This window comes from Solea senegalensis, linkage group LG5, assembly GCF_019176455.1.
Source record: "Solea senegalensis isolate Sse05_10M linkage group LG5, IFAPA_SoseM_1, whole genome shotgun sequence".
Taxonomy (NCBI): domain Eukaryota; kingdom Metazoa; phylum Chordata; class Actinopteri; order Pleuronectiformes; family Soleidae; genus Solea; species Solea senegalensis.
Genome location: NC_058025.1, coordinates 7,408,593 through 7,426,176, shown reverse-complemented (window position 1 = coordinate 7,426,176; position 17,584 = coordinate 7,408,593). Strand labels below are relative to the sequence as shown.

Here is a 17,584-nt window from a genome sequence, read left to right as displayed (position 1 = left end):
CAATGTAGGAGGAGACATCTGCGGGTGATTAGAGAGGCAAACGCTTCAACAATTAGTTTCTCCTGAGGTTTTTTTTTTTTAATCAAAATACCAGACAGTTGCTGCTCCATTAGTTACACTAAGTAGACAAGCCTGAGTTGTGCTTTTCCAGAATCCCATCAGTAAAAGAGAACCCTGAGAGACGAATAAGAATGTCCATGAAACACTATGAGCTCTTTATTATCAATCACCTAGACCTAATTCAATGTCACTTTACTCATAAATGTAACCTTTATATCATCCCCATCATTTGAAAAGCAGTAAAACAGGAATCTTTGTCCCACTGCAGTATCCAAATCTTCCCAAATATGACGCACAATACGAGTAAGTGTCACTTTGCTCTCATGTTGTGTGGCTTCACTGGCCAGTGCAGTAGCGTTCATGTGACCTCGAGCTGATAGTGCTGCCACTGTAACTCTCTCTGACTGTACTGCTATGAACGAAACCTGTCACATGACTCCGTCACCCACCACCACCATTGTGTCGCCGCTCAGTGTTGTACTGTGGTCATTTATAAATAGTGTGGCCTCTGTTTGAACAAAACAGGACACAACTTTTACATTACATTACATGTCATTTAGCAGACGCTTTTATCCAAAGCGACTTACAATGGAATCAAGTACACTTAGCCAGGGGTGGAATCGAACTTGCGACCATGATGTCTTTGGTACACAAGGTAGGGTCTTAACCACTGAGCCACTCCACCCCTTCAAACTTCAAATTCATGGCGGTCACTCGAGGGATCTCCCACATCTGATACCAAGTTGTTCTGGCAAAAATTGTCGTAAGGTGTCCGATAAAGAAAAATCCCATAGCTTTATAGTTGGAGTTCGCGCCCTAAGCTTATTTGTGTAGCAGGGAAACATGGCCTTGGGTCCCAGGAGCAGGCAGCTGCTTCGTGAATCAGTTTTGTGCGGGCATTACTCAGTTTGCTCCAAGTGTTTGAATTAAGATGTGCAGTATGGAGGGGTTAGAGGTCAGAAGAGCTAAAAGCATTTAGGTCAAAGGTGAATGCCTTAGATGTGCTTCTACAAGCAGTGTCTGGTCTGGGGCCCTTAGTGATGTAACGCAGCTACACAAGTGTGTATGCTGAAACAAGTTGAAACAAGTGTTAGTTTCCATGAGAAGATGCATAGTTCCACGTTTGTAAAATTCATCTAATAGAGCCCATGAGAAATTTAAGCAGTTTCAATTAGGGTTGAAACCTACGATTATTTTCTCAGTTAATCGTCAGATAATGTTGAACAACAAAAGTGGGCTGAGGGGAAATCGGTCCTGGTAATCTAACGTTTTAACATCTCAACGTTTTTCTTAATTTAATCTGTTAATCCAGTGGAGCTGCAGCAATTTCAGTCATCTCAGCAGCTCCCAGGCTTTGGGTGCTTAGTAAGAATGGATGCAACTAGGGTTACAACTAACGATTATTTACATTATTGATTAATCTGTCCATTATTTTCTCGATTAATTGAGTACTTGTTCAGCCCATAAAATGTTGAAAATGATGTTCTCAGATGTCTTGTTTTGTCCACAAACAAAAAAACGATTCACCTTTAATTACTTTTTGTTATATGGAGCAAATAAACTACAAAAGATTCACATTTAAGAAGCTGAAAAACCTGAAAACTTGTTTTAATTCTCAAAAACATGCAAATTGATTAATTGATTATAAAATTAGTTATAGTAGGAGGCACTTAAAATAATACAAACGTCCCTGTGGCTGTTGCTGCAGAATAAGTAATCAATTCAAGTTAATACGAGGGCTGACTTTCCCAGCAGTGATATGCTCCTGTCTGACAGCAGAAAAGCAAAAGGGCAACAGACGGTCTTACTAGTCCATGAGGCCTCAGTCGTGTCAGACTGCATTAGATCACAGTAAAACTGAAGAGAAAGGACAAGGGAGGGAAGATGTTTAATGGCACACTGTTGCGTGACATACTGTCAGGCTCGGAGTCTCCCTGGAGGCAGAGTTATGTCTCATCAGACAGACAGGTGACTCATCGACTCTCACTCCCACGCTGAGTAAATAAACTAAGAGTATATTTCTGTCCACACACACACCTCTTCATTAAATCATAATCTTAACTAAATTGTACATACTCCTCACAAATTCATTAACATAAAGCCACATTTTCTATTTAACGTAATTATGGCAACACAAAAGTAATAAACAAATATGCTTATGCACAATTTATTGGCCTTGCGTACAAAAAATAAAAATACATCTACATGAAATAACTCTAGTAAGTAACCCTAGTTTGGTTGTTCTCAGTCACATAAATAAGACATGGAGGTTCCCACAGTTTGGGCATCAGCGAAGAATGACCTGAACCAGTCACAGTCACAGTCTCTGTTGTACTGCTGCACACAGCAGCACCTCGGATAATTAGAGTGCTGTATCCCACTCACATAACAGCTGTAGTAACCTTTAAAATGTCCTGAAGTCCACCACATCTGTGCCGTTTTTTTTTTTGTCTTTCTGTGCCGGTTTTGGACATTTCTTTTCCAGTGGACAATCCTGAGTGGTGTGGCGAGAGGAGCCACAGATTGTGTGGAAGCTTTATCAGACACCACCCTGGTCAGAAAATTAGCTTCTTCTTCATCACGGCTGAAAAGAAAACAAACACCGTCGTCAGAAACAGAAGGAGGAGACTAAAAATGGCAACATTCACTTTATACTTAGTCTATGTTTAGGACAATAGAGCCAGATACTGCATCTACATGACATATGCAAGTAAAACAAGCCTATAATGAACAGTCTGCGAACCACTAAAGTTTCCATCTACTGCAAGTGTTTGGAAATTCACCCTGTAATATCCTGCAGCACGAAGCGTAGAGTCGGCCAAGTTATTTCTCAAACATTACGATTAGACGGGGAAAAGCTTTGAACCTCTGTTTTAACAGAAAAGTCCTCCCTTATTAAAAAGACATGCCCTCCCACAATCCACCGCGCTCAACACGTGTGTTCGGAGGATTTCACTGCAGTTAAATGTGCAGCCAACACCCTCTGAATTGGTAGGTTCAGTTCAGTGGTGTTCCAGATTTATGGAGCTCGGCTGCCGAACACATGAACAATTTACTGACTACCGAAATCCACAAACTTTCAACACATGACTTTGGCCTGACCAAGACCTTCTGAAATGTCTAGTCCTTTTAAAACTGGTCTCAAACATTTGTTCAGACACTTTCTCTCTCTGTGTTCAAACCACAATTTAACCTTTATACTATAATACTCACTCCCAGCTTTATTTCACTTTGGGCAAACCAATGTCAGAGAGGTAGAATAGATATTTTATAAATAGCAAATACACTCTGAGAATGAACGAATGATGTGACTGAAAGCTTGTATATTAGCAGTCTTGTATAAAGTACCTAAAAGGGATGCTTGAGTAAAAGCACAAGTATCTAACCAGAAAATGGCTTTGGTAGAAGTTAAATGACACCTTTTATGATATAACTTGAGTAAAAGTCTTAGTATATGACATTTACTAAACTTAAACTAAAAGTAGAAGGGAGGAGTTAAAATTGAGTGACTATAGCTCAGTGGTAGAGCATGTTGTCTTTCAACTGGAAGGTTGTGGGTTTGACTCCCAGCTCCACTAGTCTATATATTATATGTGCTCTTGGGCAAGACACTTAACCCCACTTTGCTCCTGATGGCTGTGCGAAGTGAATGTGAATGGTTGTGAATGGCAAAACAGTCGCGTAAAGCAGCTAAAGCAAGCATTAAGATAGTTAGGGGAAATGTAGTGGAATAAAATTAAACTATAAATTATGTGAATGTTGTGCTTAAGTACAGTAACAGAGTACTTTGTTACATTACAACACTGTATATCAGCAAACTGTCAGTGACTTTTATTTGTCAACATGAAATACACAGGTTTTACCAGAAACATTAATTAGGGTTCCACTCCAGGGTTGTGAATGGTGGGTCACACTAAATACTTGACAATTTAACTTGTAGAAGCAATTTTTTGTGCATTCTTCTACAGCACATCCCAAAGATTCTCAGTCGACTCCAGAAAATGCTGGTCTTTCATTATATTTACATCATGAGCTGACCTCATTTTTGGGCATGTAACATAACTGACTGATGCAACTCCAGATCATAACACTGTCTCCACAGGCTTGTATGGTAGGCACTAAATATTACAGTATATGTGAATTATGTATGATGATGTACATTGTGCTAGCTTTTTCTTCTGTATCATGTGTCGCTATCTTGTCTTCTTCAAGAGAAAAGCTGGAACTGCTGTGTGTTTATCCTCAACATCTTAAAATACTAGTGACACAGTGCTATACTGTGTTTATATACTTTTTATTACGTCAAGTAAATCAAATCAAAGCGAAATACGAGCTTGGATTGTGTGTGTGTTCCTTACTTGTCTCCAGTCCTTCTATTTTCCTCTTAAGCCCAATAGTTTCCTTCTCCCTCAGAGCCTCAGCTGAGCAGTTGGGTCGAGGGAGCAGAGGCCCAGGAGTGGGACCAGGCCGATTACTGAAGTACTTCATTTTCAGAGCCTGCAGAGGAAAAAATTTAGGTTTAAGTGTGTCATTACTGCAGATGTACTATTGTATCTTAGCAATATCAACAACTTGATTCAAAAATACAAAGACCTATAGAAAACAACAATATAAATAATTCACATAGTCCATGTTAGGTCTTCTCTTGCTTTAGGGGTTGTTCACATGCAGCATCGATTAGCACTTTAAAAGCATGAAGATGCCAAGACACTGGTCTTGGCTTTGATTACTAAATTACTATTTTCATTATCAGTTTGAATATTTTCTGGTTTCTTTGCTCTATTTAACAAATAAATAACACATATGGACAAAACAAGACATTTGAGAACGTCATTATTTCCAGGCTTGGGAAAGACTGAAAATTTTTTCCACATTTTCTGAAATTTACTCTCAATCGAGAAAATAAGCTGGGATTTGCTGCAGCTCCAGAAATGTTTTTAAAAACAAACATTAGATTACCAGCACTGATTTTCCCTCATCCCAGTTTTGCTCTTCAATGTGTTGTTGGGGAGAAAAACCTGCCAAATCTGGAGCAACCACGCCATCATCAAGTGCTTTGTCTGGTTGATGGAAGTTCAACGCTCATTTCAGACTGGACAAAGACCGGTTTGACCTACTTAGTTGGCCCAAGTATCAAAAGAGCTGTTAAAAGTGCTTTTGCTTTGTGTCAAAACAACCTTTTGTTCACACAGCATGTGAACGGCTCTTTAGCGTGCTCATCACCTGTGTAGCTGTAGTTCTCGTTGACGGGTTAAAGGTGAAGAGGCCCTGTAGGAGCTCTAGTAAGTCGTCCCCCGCTGCACTGAATATATGTTCCAAAGGTGTCCCGGGAAAGATTTTGAAAGACACATAATCTGGCAGACTACTCATTCCCTGCGGAGACATTTAACAAAACAAGTGCATAAAAAAGAATTTCAACCATTTGACTAAAGCAAATACAATTAAGACATCAAAAATAGAAACCAACAGGCCACGTCTCTTCTGTTGCCGTCCCAAGGGCCTCAAAGATCTTAGTCAGTTGGTCAAGATCTGAGTCTCCAGCAAGGAATGGTATCTACAGCGTAGGGAAACATACACACATTAGCATTGATATAAAAAAAACTATTTCCATTGTTACTGGATGAATAGCTCTTTGAAGTGAGGTTTGTGTACCCGAAGCAGTAACTCAGCCAGGATGCATCCCACTGCCCACATGTCGACTCCCACTCCGTACATCCTCGCACCAAACAGGAGCTCAGGAGAGCGGTACCACCTACAAGACAGAGAGCATAACAGCTGTCAGCCAATTAAACCGTAATAGAGCAAGACGCTAGACTCAATTAAAAGGGTAAAACACTTATAAACGCCACTGTTACTCAGTGGTCTCCTTAGTAGAATGCAAACTGTCACATGTCCTCACTAAACAATCTCCCCACTCTCCTCCTGAAGTCTGTGATTCAGCTGAGCTGCGAGTGCAGAACAGGAGGAGTGTAATTCTTTGTGACATCACAGACCTGGTAACGACTTGGTGGGTGTAGACTCTGTTGGGGCTGCCAAAGGATTTGGCTAAACCAAAATCAGCCAACTTCAACACCCCGTTTCCATCCAACAGCAGATTATTGGGCTTCAGATCCTGATATAACAAGAAGCAAAAACATACTTTAATGACATGAGTGTGTGTGCATGAAGTCTGGAGCCTTCTTTGTACTCGCACAAGGCACTGAGGTGCTCTCTGACACGAGCAGCCAGAGAGATAGTCTGTACACAATATGTGTCAAAATGCTCTGAACTGTAATAGTCTGGATAAACAGGACTTTTTCAGACATTGCATACTTCTTTTATTTAGACACTTAAGTTTTGTTTTCACACCTTGTTTATCAAATATGCTGCATTAGAGTAGTAAAAAAGAAGTCTGATAGATGTGGAAAGCTTCTGTGTTTCAAACAGAGTTTAATAAAGCTTTTTTGTAACTTCTCTTTGTTACTAAGTTAATTATGCGATTAAAACCTCCCCTTCAAGAATCCAGACCCACGTACAGGGTTCCCACACCTTGGTTGACATCAAGTTCAAGGACTTTCTAGGACCAATTCCCTCAAATTCAAGGACCAAGTAAGACATTTATCTAAATGTGAACTCAACTTCCTTCATGCATGAAATTCAACCATTTTCAATGACCCATGTCTATTTAGGGCAATTTACAAACTTTCAAAGATATCAAGGACCCATGTGAACCCTGCATGTACAGTAATTGTCTCTCTGGTCTTATATATACACACAGTATATATGAAAATTCAGAGGTATGCAACACAGCGCCACAACAACTTTTGTTGCCCTTACACCCAACACACTGGCGAAGGGGACATTATTTCTGACGTATAAACCAAATTTAAGAGCTCCCTTACCCTGTGAAGGACCCAGTGCAGGTGCATATACTCTAATCCCTGTAAAGTCATGAGGATGTAGGCCTTGATGTTGGCTGGAGTGAGGACCAGGCTGGTGTCTTTGATGATCACCTTAGAAAACAAAACAGAGGCTTAAGTAAAACCAGACAACAGATAACCAATAATCTCTGCCCATAGCTTCACGTTTTTACAAGGCTCTTAACCACACATTCAAAATGAAATTAAAGATGAGAGGATTTAAGAAGACTGGGATAAATCTTGGTGTAGAAGTGGACACAACAGCACAGCTCAGACTAAAAACCTAAAAATTTTTCCACCAGCTCTCTCAGTATCCCTCTACACATTAGTGACAATTAATGCATCCATATCCAAACATGTGGCCTTAAATAGGCTTTCAGCACCAGTAATAAGATGAGCATCATATTTCTCCTCCTCCTATCTGCTGCCCGTGAGAGGCAAGAGCAGAGTGATATTGATTCTTTTCAAAGCATGGTTATCTTTTGTTTTCTGCAATTCAGTGGCGGGCGCCCATCTGGAGCCTTGTATGCTAAAACAATCCAGAGGAGGTGGTGGAATAAATCATAAAAGCCTTAGTGACCTTGGTGAACCACTTACTGGTCCAATGGAAACAATCACACTGCACCGTCACTATCCTGCTTGTATTAAGAGTGCTCGTATTCACTCACCTGATAATTATCACTGACAGTGTTAAAATTATAGATGCCACATACTTTTAAGATGCAGATCTGTTTGATTAAATCTAAAACGATCTGCCGCTGAGCTCTAGATGTAATGGCCCAGCAGTGAAATGCAACTTAATTTACTTCATTCATTACCATGAATGAATGAGTAAATCTTCATACAGAGTCACAGTCATATACCAGACACACAAACATCTGCAAAGCATGATTCAACAGCTTATGATTCGCCAATCTATAAAGCTCCAATGAATGATTCTTGTCTATATGGAAAGGAATTATAGTATAATTTTAGAATATTATTCTGTTGAATAGAATTAAAGGAAAATCAGGTTATTTCTCAGTATGTTTACAATTTCCTTAATCAGGCCTGTTAATTAGAAAACACAATTAGTGTTAGTTGTTCAGGCTATTTAAAGTCCCAGGAAACAACATATTAATTATTCTGAGAGAAAACCCATGATAATTAGTGGGCTGATACATGAAACAGCGTTATAATTATTCAATGGGTGTCCACATAACAACAAACTGCTCCACAGGGATAATAAAGATAACTCTGAACTCTAATCTCTGAATCTCTGAAATGTTTCAGCAGCAAAGCAGATGTTGCTGACGTCAACAATGGCTCTGTTCAGTTCAACATGTACCCTGAAACAGACCATGCAGAATGGAACTCCTGAAGCCTAATTATCAGGGATTTTAATTATTGAATTATTATTGTTATTGGTTATTGAATATACTGACTAGTCAATTATTTTCTCAATTAATTACATGGCTGTTTGGTCCATAACATGTCAATCAGTGTTTTCAAAATATAAAACAAAAATAGACCGTCTCACCTCTAGATCTGTTTCCATGAAGTCAAACACAAGACTGATGTTAGATTTGTGTCCAAAGGCGTCCAGGAGCTAACACACAAACACACGTTAACTCAGTTCAATCAATAAAGTCAGTTAAAAAAATATCCAAGAGAGAAATTTAATAGTTTCACCCTCACCGCTTATTGAATGCTCATATTGGTACTCATTAACACTGTGAGAAAAAAGTGGCATTGGTGCATCCTATCCGTCCATTCATCATAACCTCACAACTAATAAACTGCATATGCCTATATAAGGTTAAAACAAATGCTGACAGACTGAATGTTTACTTACCCCAATGATATTTGAATGATGAAGCTCCTGCAGCAGCTTGATCTCTCTCAGAGCTGTCCTATTTATACCTGGGAACCAATATATATATGTATCTTAACACAATGCAGTAGTTCTCAAACGTTTTATACCAAGTACCACCTGAGAAAATATTGAGCTCAGGAGTAGCGATGATTGTGATGTGTGGTTAATTTGATCAATTTAACCACAATACTGTACATCTGGCTGTGAAGCAGTGTTTGACCAGCAGGGGGGTTTGTGAGCACATGAAGCCTCGAGAACCTTTTTATGAAACGTTAGGCTGGAAAGTTTCAAGAAGCTTCCTCTGACCATCAACATATAACAAAACAAACATTAAATAAGTGTAGCACCCACCATCTTTAGCCTCAGTTCTGTGGCCAACTTTAATCTGCAAGAAAAGCACAGATTAAACATGAGCACAGCTAACAAAAGCTAACAAGAGGTTCAGCCTGAAGTTGACGTCCTTGTACCTTTTTAATAGCGACTATAGTGTCGTTCGTCTTGTCCCTGGCTTTGTAGACAGTGGCAAACTGGAGAAGAGAAACACACACAGAGAGAAAACAGTGAGACTAAAAACACAGCACGGAAGACACTGCTGCTATGGACACACAGCGTGGACCTGCCGGGCTTTGTTGACACACTGACAGCCTGCTAACAACTGTTAGCTTAGCATCACGGTGTCCACAATAACCTGCTGCGGAGTGACCGACAAAATAATGACACAAACCACGGACTCGATTCTCTGCCTACCTGACCCTCTCCGAGGAAATCCAGTTTCTCATATCGTTTGGCTCTGGACTTCACATCGAGCGCCATGGCAGCAGCAGCAACTGTCACTTCATTAAAACACACACTTCCTGCCCAGTTAAAGGTCCGCGGCGACTTTTTCCGGGTCAAAGGAGTTTTTTTTCAGACTAACACCGCCACCTGCCGGTACATGTCATAATAGCAGCAGCAGCAGTGGAGTTGTTAGTACAGTTTACAGACACAGTTCTGGAAACCGTCCACCATTGTCTGTCACTGTTAACACAAACGCTTTTAAACTGTATTTACAAATCTATGAAAGCAGTTTTATCCATGACTCTTTCACCTCAGAGACAATAGTGAAATAAAAATATTCCTGAACATCCATTACACGATACATCAAAGTGTAGTGTGCATTAACCCTTAGAACACAGAGCATTTAGGCTGCTTTTTTTCCCCAAATACTATACTAAAACTATAAGAATAATGTGCAATATAGAGTATCTTATATCCCTTTATTCAGCACATCTGATGAAACCAAAACATTTTTCATTTTGACCAACTATATAAACACAACAGACCAAAAAGTACTAATTTAACTTACTGTCAGACACACAACAGAGATCGAGCAGTTTTCAAAGCTTGACATTGTAAAAACATTTATTCTAAAAAAAAAACTGTAAACTTGAACAAATATATTGTAACACAACAAAGAAATCATAAAAAAAAAAACCATATAACTAACAACTTAAATTTCCAGGTGGATGTTTTCATGTCAAGGCATGCTATTCCACAAAGTCTCTCAAAAGTCAGTCTATGCATGTCACTAAAAAAAATAAAATAATATATAATTAATAATACATAAATCATAATAAAAAAATTAATTGAATAGTAAATGTGCTGCTTTACAACAATGCAATACTTTCATTCATCAATTTTCTGTTCTATTCTATTCTATTTTATTCTATTACCTGCGTTCCACAGGTGTCAGACTGTATATTTGTGTGTGTTTTCCCTCTCATAAAGCATATTTAGCATAGTGCAGGAACTTTAAAACATATACAGTAAAATTATATAATATATATTAGAATTAGAATCACTACAAATGAATAATTATTCAGTATAATATAGCTATCATTTTCATATGTCATATGACGTCATTCTTTATAAACAATACTAAATAAAAACAATTATGTAAAATAAAAATATGTTAATGATGAAACTATACTGTTCAGGCCCACAGTTTGCCTCTTATATTTTTTTGTATTTCTTTTTGTATTTTTGCAGTTACCAGTTTGACATTGGTCCCCCGAGAGTCTCTTCTGTCAGTTAGGAAGGTTTTGTGATCCATGCACCACTGAACACATCTCTACATCCCATCTCCATACACAGTAGATACACTCACATCCCACAGGATTAGGCATGGCTCCTCTCCTTTGACCCTCCCTGTCTCCTTCCTGCCTCCCTCTCTCCCTCCCTCTCTCTATCTCTCTCTCTCTCACACACACACACACACACACAGAGACAGAGTTTCGTTTTCATGTTAAGTTTGACAAGAGAAGTGTGAAGGATCAGCAGGCCTAATACAGCCTCTTCTTCTCTCCGACACATGCACATTCATATCTTGACAGCTCACAGATGTGACTGACAGGATCGTATATGCCCATGCAAGCATGCAGTGGAGAGAAAAGAAAAGAAAAGGAAAGAAAAGTGTACTAGTTTTGTATGATCAACCTTTTGGTACACACAGGGCCGGCCCTAGCCTTAATGGGGCCCTAAGCAGAATTAGATGTTGGGGTCCTTTTTTGTTGCCTGGCATATTCTTACCCTTTATTGGCTTTAATCTAAAATGGTAACAAAACAATAATAATAAAGAAATGAGAATGGTTTTCAAAGTGGCACAATACTAAAAAAAAAAACAAACACAATGCATTTATTGTAACCACAACAAAAAATAAGCGATAATAAATAATTATATTACATTATCATTAAATATTAAAGCAACACTACAATGAAAGGCTAATAACTTAGCCTCATTACTTCACAAAAAAACAGAAGTGTAAAAAGATAATAAAATGGTTTAAGAACAAAATCAGTTACGAAAAATGATGTAAAATGGGCAAAAGACGCACAAACAATAAAACTAAAATAACTAGATAATGAAATGCTCTAGGGGGCCCCCTGGTGGTCACGGGTGGTCACTTATGCCTTGGGCCGGCCCTGGGTGCACAGATGGACATAACTTACATCACAAGCTCTCAAAAAGCGAATGTGACATATTTATGTCCTCGTCTGATGTGAAGCTGCCACTGAAATATAAGCGACTCTGTTGTTTTGCTTCTGTAACTCTCACAGCAGCTCTGCGAACATAACGCACAATAAGTCACTTTAGGTTGAATGTCAAATTAGCAGATGGTGATGCTGTTGAGCTGCTGGCAGTCTGTGTGTGTGTGTGTGTGTGTGTGTGTGTGTGTCAGGCAGGAGGTGATTGAAACCACAGAGCTGTTTATCAAGCTCATAGGAAGTGGGTGTTAGGGTGTTGTTGAGCGAGGACATGTCGCATCACCACATCCTGCTGCTGGGAGAGAAGCTGAAGTTGGGCCCGACGTTTTACTTGATACACTGTAAACAACAAATGCAGGCCAGGTGTCTTTTCTTTTTGTGTGTTTGTGCGTGTGTGTGTGTGTGTGTGTGTGCATGTGACATGCGCGTGTGAAATGTGGTGCATTTGTGGCCACTTTGTTCTTCCCTTTAGACACTGTACACTGATTGTACACCTTTGATTATCCGGACCGTTTTTATGTAAGAAGTGTGTTGTATTCAGTCATGAAATGAACATGACATGTCATCAGAGATTTAGGAAAGATGCCTTGATAACAATGGTGCAGCCAGTATATTCGCAATTTGAATTTGAGGGCCACAAAACTCTGTTTATGTTTTGGTTTAGTGTTGTGGTCTGCTGTGTTACCCACAAACACTCACCCTCACTAAATCATCTTTATTTTAGGGTATTATGCATATATAACAATAATAATAATAATGATATGCACAATGCGTTTACACCTTGTGTGGATAGATGGATAGATGGATGGATAGATAGATAGATAGATGGATGGATGGATGAATGGATAGATAGATAGATAGATAGATAGATAGATAGATAGATAGATAGATAGATAGATAGATAGATAGATAGATAGATAGAGTTAGAACGATTTCTTTGTCAACAGTGGATGTGGCCCTTCCTGTGGCTGGGGTTGGGGATTAGGTTCCTTGCTCAGGGGGACCCCAGCCCTTGACCTGGCGGGGTCCCTTCAGTCATAAGCCAAGTTCGCTTTAGAATTGTAATATAACAACAAATACTTCAGTACAAAATTCACGCCTCTGTACTTTACTTTGTTATTTAAATTCCTAGCTACTTTTAACTTTTACTCCACTACATTTCCTCCAACTATCTTTGTTACTCGTTACTACCAAATACAATCAGAAGAAGAAGAGTTGGCATTAGGGTCTGTGGCTGCTTTACACTACAGTTTTGCCATTCACACGCTTCAACATAGGGTTAAGTGTCTTGCTCAAGGACACATATAGACTAGAATCGCATCAGGAATTGAACCCACAACCGTCCAGTTGAAAGACAAATCTCCCTAGCACTGAACTGACACGACTAAACTTCTTTCACTTGTTGAATGTTTGCACCAACACTCGCTGTGATACACAAAACAACAGTCGTCACGGCCTCAGACATGAAGCCACCGCTCTGACAAGCACTTTCGCTTCATGCGTGTTAATGAGCGCAGTAAAGGTGTTTCCCACAGCTGCGACTGTACACATCACAAAATACACATCTGTTCCTGCTTTAGTGAGACATTTCAGTCTTTCATGTCCCCGCCACCATTAGGCATCACATTAAAAGGATAAGGTTTTACCTCACTTACTTTGATGCAAGTAAGTGAGTGAGTGAGTGAGTGAGTGAGTGAATGATTCAGCACTTTCTCAGTCAGAGCTGTATCTCTCTCTCACACACACACACACACACACACACACCTGCGGTGCCTTCGTCTTCATTTTACTCAGAGTCTCAAGGGAAGTGGCGATGTTCTGTCACACACACGTGTGTGTGTGCAGCTGTATCTGACCACATGCACACACCAGGCCTGTAACACAACAGGATGTTGTAAGGGTGGATGTTTGAGGTGTGAAGGTTCACACAAGTCGTGACAAACATTATCTGCTTCTGGGAAACAATTTTAATAATCTAATACGGCGCGGCTTGCATTTCTGCCTCTCACTTGATAGATCCAGGATTCCGATTTCTTACGTCGCCTGCCCGAAAGAAATCAGACAGCAGTCCACAACATGATTCATTTGCCCACTCCGTGTTTATTTTTCACAGATGTCTGCGGTGACAAGGCGGTGCATAAGCAGAAGGACAAACAGAAGGAATGCCATTATCTTTCTTGCCGCCGTTTGTTTACAAGCGACGGCGGAGATTCGTCGGATCGGCGCTGTCAGTCCTGTTGCTGCATCGTTAGATACCAGAGCTGTCAGTTTGAATAAATGCAGGGGCCAGAGAATTTTTATTTATTTGTTGTTTACCACTCGCCTCCTTTCTTCAGCATGTGAGGTGCCAGCAGACACCGGGCCTTGTGGAAGGACTTCAAGATGAGCGTGTTTGATAGCTGAGCTCACACTGAGACAACATTATGATAATGTCTCTATAAGTAGCAGCGGGGGGGGGTGGGGGGGTGGGTGGGCACGGTGTCATCTCCTCACATAGACAGAAGCAGCGGGGAGTCCGCTTGTCAAATGCATTAAGGTTAGTCTTTGTTGTTGTGGTTTTGTTCCGCTCTGCATTTCCTCTCACATCATCATTATTGCTCTCATTAGGGAGAAATTCTATCTCAGTCCCAAATGGAGAACAAAGTATTGCTAAAAAAAAAAAAAGTCTCTCTTTTTCTTTGTTTGTGTGTGTGTGTTGAAATGTGTCTTCGACAAAGTAAGGAATCACAGTAATGGGTGTGTTTCCAAGATTGAGTAGTTTTAAAACCTGGAATTTTACACTTAGGCCACGTCCACACGGAAACAACACGAAGCGAAAGTTGTATGTTTCTTTGCCGCGAAAAGACGCAAAGATGGCGTCGTTTCAGGAAATATCTCCGTCCACACGGAACTCAAAGTGCTGTAGCACATATGACTGTAGGACTGTAAGTTGCGCTGTAACGCTACACCAAAAACACAACATATAATAACAGAAACAGAGACAGAATGAAGAAAGTCGGAGGAAAGAAATGCGTGAAATCTTTAAAGACAGGACGTGTCCTAGTGATATTTAGTGTCTTTTCAGGCTCACTTAAGTTACATTTCATTGACAGTAGTTGGAAACACTGTCAAACAACCTCCTAACACAAGACAATGAATGACAGCGAATGAAGAGAGAGCTGGGAATATGACGTCATCTTTTTCCTAAAGTAGCGTATTAGTTTGGTTTCTTGGTGGATATTGAAAATACTACTCATAAGTATGTTTGTATGAGTATAAATTTGCTTTAAAATACTATTTTTCCCCCCAATGCCTTAGAATAAGACTATGCACGTTTGGTCAGGGCCTTGTTTTAAGGAGGTTACCATCTTGCACTGCTATGTTTCTACTGCATTTTGACACCGAGGCGTACTATGCAAATAATAACAAATAATAATACATTATATTTGTTGCCTTTCTTGACACTTGTCTCCCTAAATAAACTGGGGTTCAGAACTCAGCAGCTTGTATCATCTCACAAACCCCCTCCATCACATCACATCACACCCGTCCTCCAGCATCAGTTACAAAATACCGCTCCTCACCTTCAAAGCGACACGCGCGACCTCGCACCTCCACACCGTTCACATCTCCTGCACATTTCCACTCCTGAAGAGGAATGACATCCTTTCTAGTTTCACAAAGGGCGCCCTGAGGATGGAGGACAAGGACGAGTGGAGGAGTCCTCTGTCTGCAGTCTCACCTTAAACATCACTAAAGACCTGGTATTCGTGTTTTTCTGTGATCTTCACCACATGCGTTTACACCTGGTATTAACGTGCATCACATCAAGATCCACTATCTGATTACGGGGTCACCCCCCTCCCCCACCTCCCAGACTACCGCGTCACACCCTGTGTGCCGCCACATCAACAACAACAACAATTGGAGACCCATGTCGCATGTGGTCACAGTGTGTCAGAGACCACCTCCCAAAGTGGTTTGGCAGATCAGATAACAACATGTCCTCAATGTGCCTCAGGTGTTTTTTTTTACACCTGTGCGAGTTACAAGTGGTCAGGTGCTGTCCGTTTGAAAGCCAATCACATAAAACGCAATTTAACTCCAGGTGTAAAGGGGCCAAAGTCTTACACACACTGGACCTTTAAATCACATTAACCAAGGACAAGGATCGCAAATTAGCCTTGGCTAGAAATCCTACAAGGACTACATCTGTTTCATACCTCTTTGCTATGTTATCGTGTTTATTTTGTTGTCCCTGACAAACAAATGAATATATAAACAAATGCACTGATTTATACAATAACAAATACATACAGAATTAAATGCAGGGAAAAGTGCCCACTTGATTGTTGTTGGTGAAAAGAAGGAGAAAAGAAGGTCCACATGTAGAAAATCTAATTCATGGCACCTTGAATGGCTTCATTGTTAAAAACTGCGATAGGATGGTCTGCACCGAAATGACACATTATACTGGCCTTCATGTTGAAATGTCATGTGTTGACATGTTTTAGAATAGAATGGAACACAATGAAAGCCTTCATTGTCAGTGCACACTCACATTGTACAATGAAATTGGTCGCAATCCCAAAGGCCTCTGCGAACCGAACGCGTTTTTTTTTCTTTCGTGCAAATTATTCTCACGTTTGAAATGTTTTTTTGAACATGTGACTGTTATTTTTTTCCTATCGTGAACGATTTTCTGTAACTGTGCAACAACTTAGCTTAACTTAAATTAGCAACTTTTGACCTTTTCTTGAGTAGATTTTTAGAGCTTTTACTAATATTTCATGAAATTAACAATAATTTCAGTACAATATTTAAATACTTTTTACACACACCCCTGCTGTATGTGTATGTCAGAGGTGGGAAGTACGTTTACTCGCATTACTGTAATTGAGTAGGTTTTTTGTGTACTTAAAATTTGTAATTTTACTTTTCGTTAGTAAGTATAGAAGTACTGTACTTCACATCTGGTACTGAGTTAAAAAAAAATGTTCACGCACCAGAAACCTTGGCAGTGAATGATGAGGACAGGTGAATTGGTGCTAATTAAGGTCCCTGAGTGAGTGAGAAGGTTAAAGCATTTGTGACCTTTGACCTATTTTGACTGATACATTATTACATATTTGACTTTTGTCAGCACTTTAATTTGTAAAGGTTTGCCTTTAATTAAAGACAATTATTGTGAGATTTGTGTCCTTGTTGCACGACACAAGAAAGAACCCCAACCTTGCTACTTTAACGTGAGTACATTTTTAGACCAGTACAGTACAATAGTGGTACTTTTGAGTAGCATATGTCTGTACTCTTTGCGCCGCTGGTGTGTGCGCTCTATGTGGCCTATGCAATACAGAAAATAAAACAGATCACAAGCACTGACCGTATGAGAAGGAAACCCTGATGCCAAATTTGCCCTGAGTTTGCACACTGTGCCTTGTGCGACTGAGGCAGCAGGGTGTCCGAGCCAATTGTCTCTTAAAGGTAATGAGGGAGAAGAGGAGGCCGTTGTGTTTTATCTGAGGGTATCAGGAGCTGAAGATAAACCCAGTGGTGTGTTTTCCAAGGAGTCATTTACTTCATTAACCCAGCCAGATCACTGAGGCCTCAGTAATCAACCTTGTCACACGTCCCATTAACTTCTCACTCTCTCGCTCCTCCTGACGCGCACGCACACACGCGTACGCGCGTGCACGCACACACATTTTCCTCGCTGACACATATCGGCAGCACACAGTACACACTATCATCCATAGCTCCATGTATA

General features: G+C 40.1%; 1 protein-coding gene across 1 annotated transcript; it reads right to left on the bottom strand.

Moving 5' to 3' along the window:
- Positions 1-1,929: 1,929 nt before the first annotated feature.
- cdk7 (cyclin-dependent kinase 7) lies at positions 1,930-9,689 on the bottom strand. Its single transcript, XM_044025654.1, has 12 exons — positions 9,562-9,689; positions 9,282-9,341; positions 9,166-9,199; positions 8,794-8,861; positions 8,479-8,547; positions 6,942-7,052; positions 6,054-6,172; positions 5,713-5,812; positions 5,528-5,614; positions 5,284-5,433; positions 4,419-4,557; positions 1,930-2,644 (listed from the first exon to the last, which is right to left on the bottom strand). Exons 1-12 carry the CDS (start codon positions 9,625-9,627, stop codon positions 2,616-2,618), a joined length of 1,032 nt encoding a protein of 343 aa, XP_043881589.1. The 5' UTR covers positions 9,628-9,689; the 3' UTR covers positions 1,930-2,615.
- Positions 9,690-17,584: the final 7,895 nt, after the last annotated feature.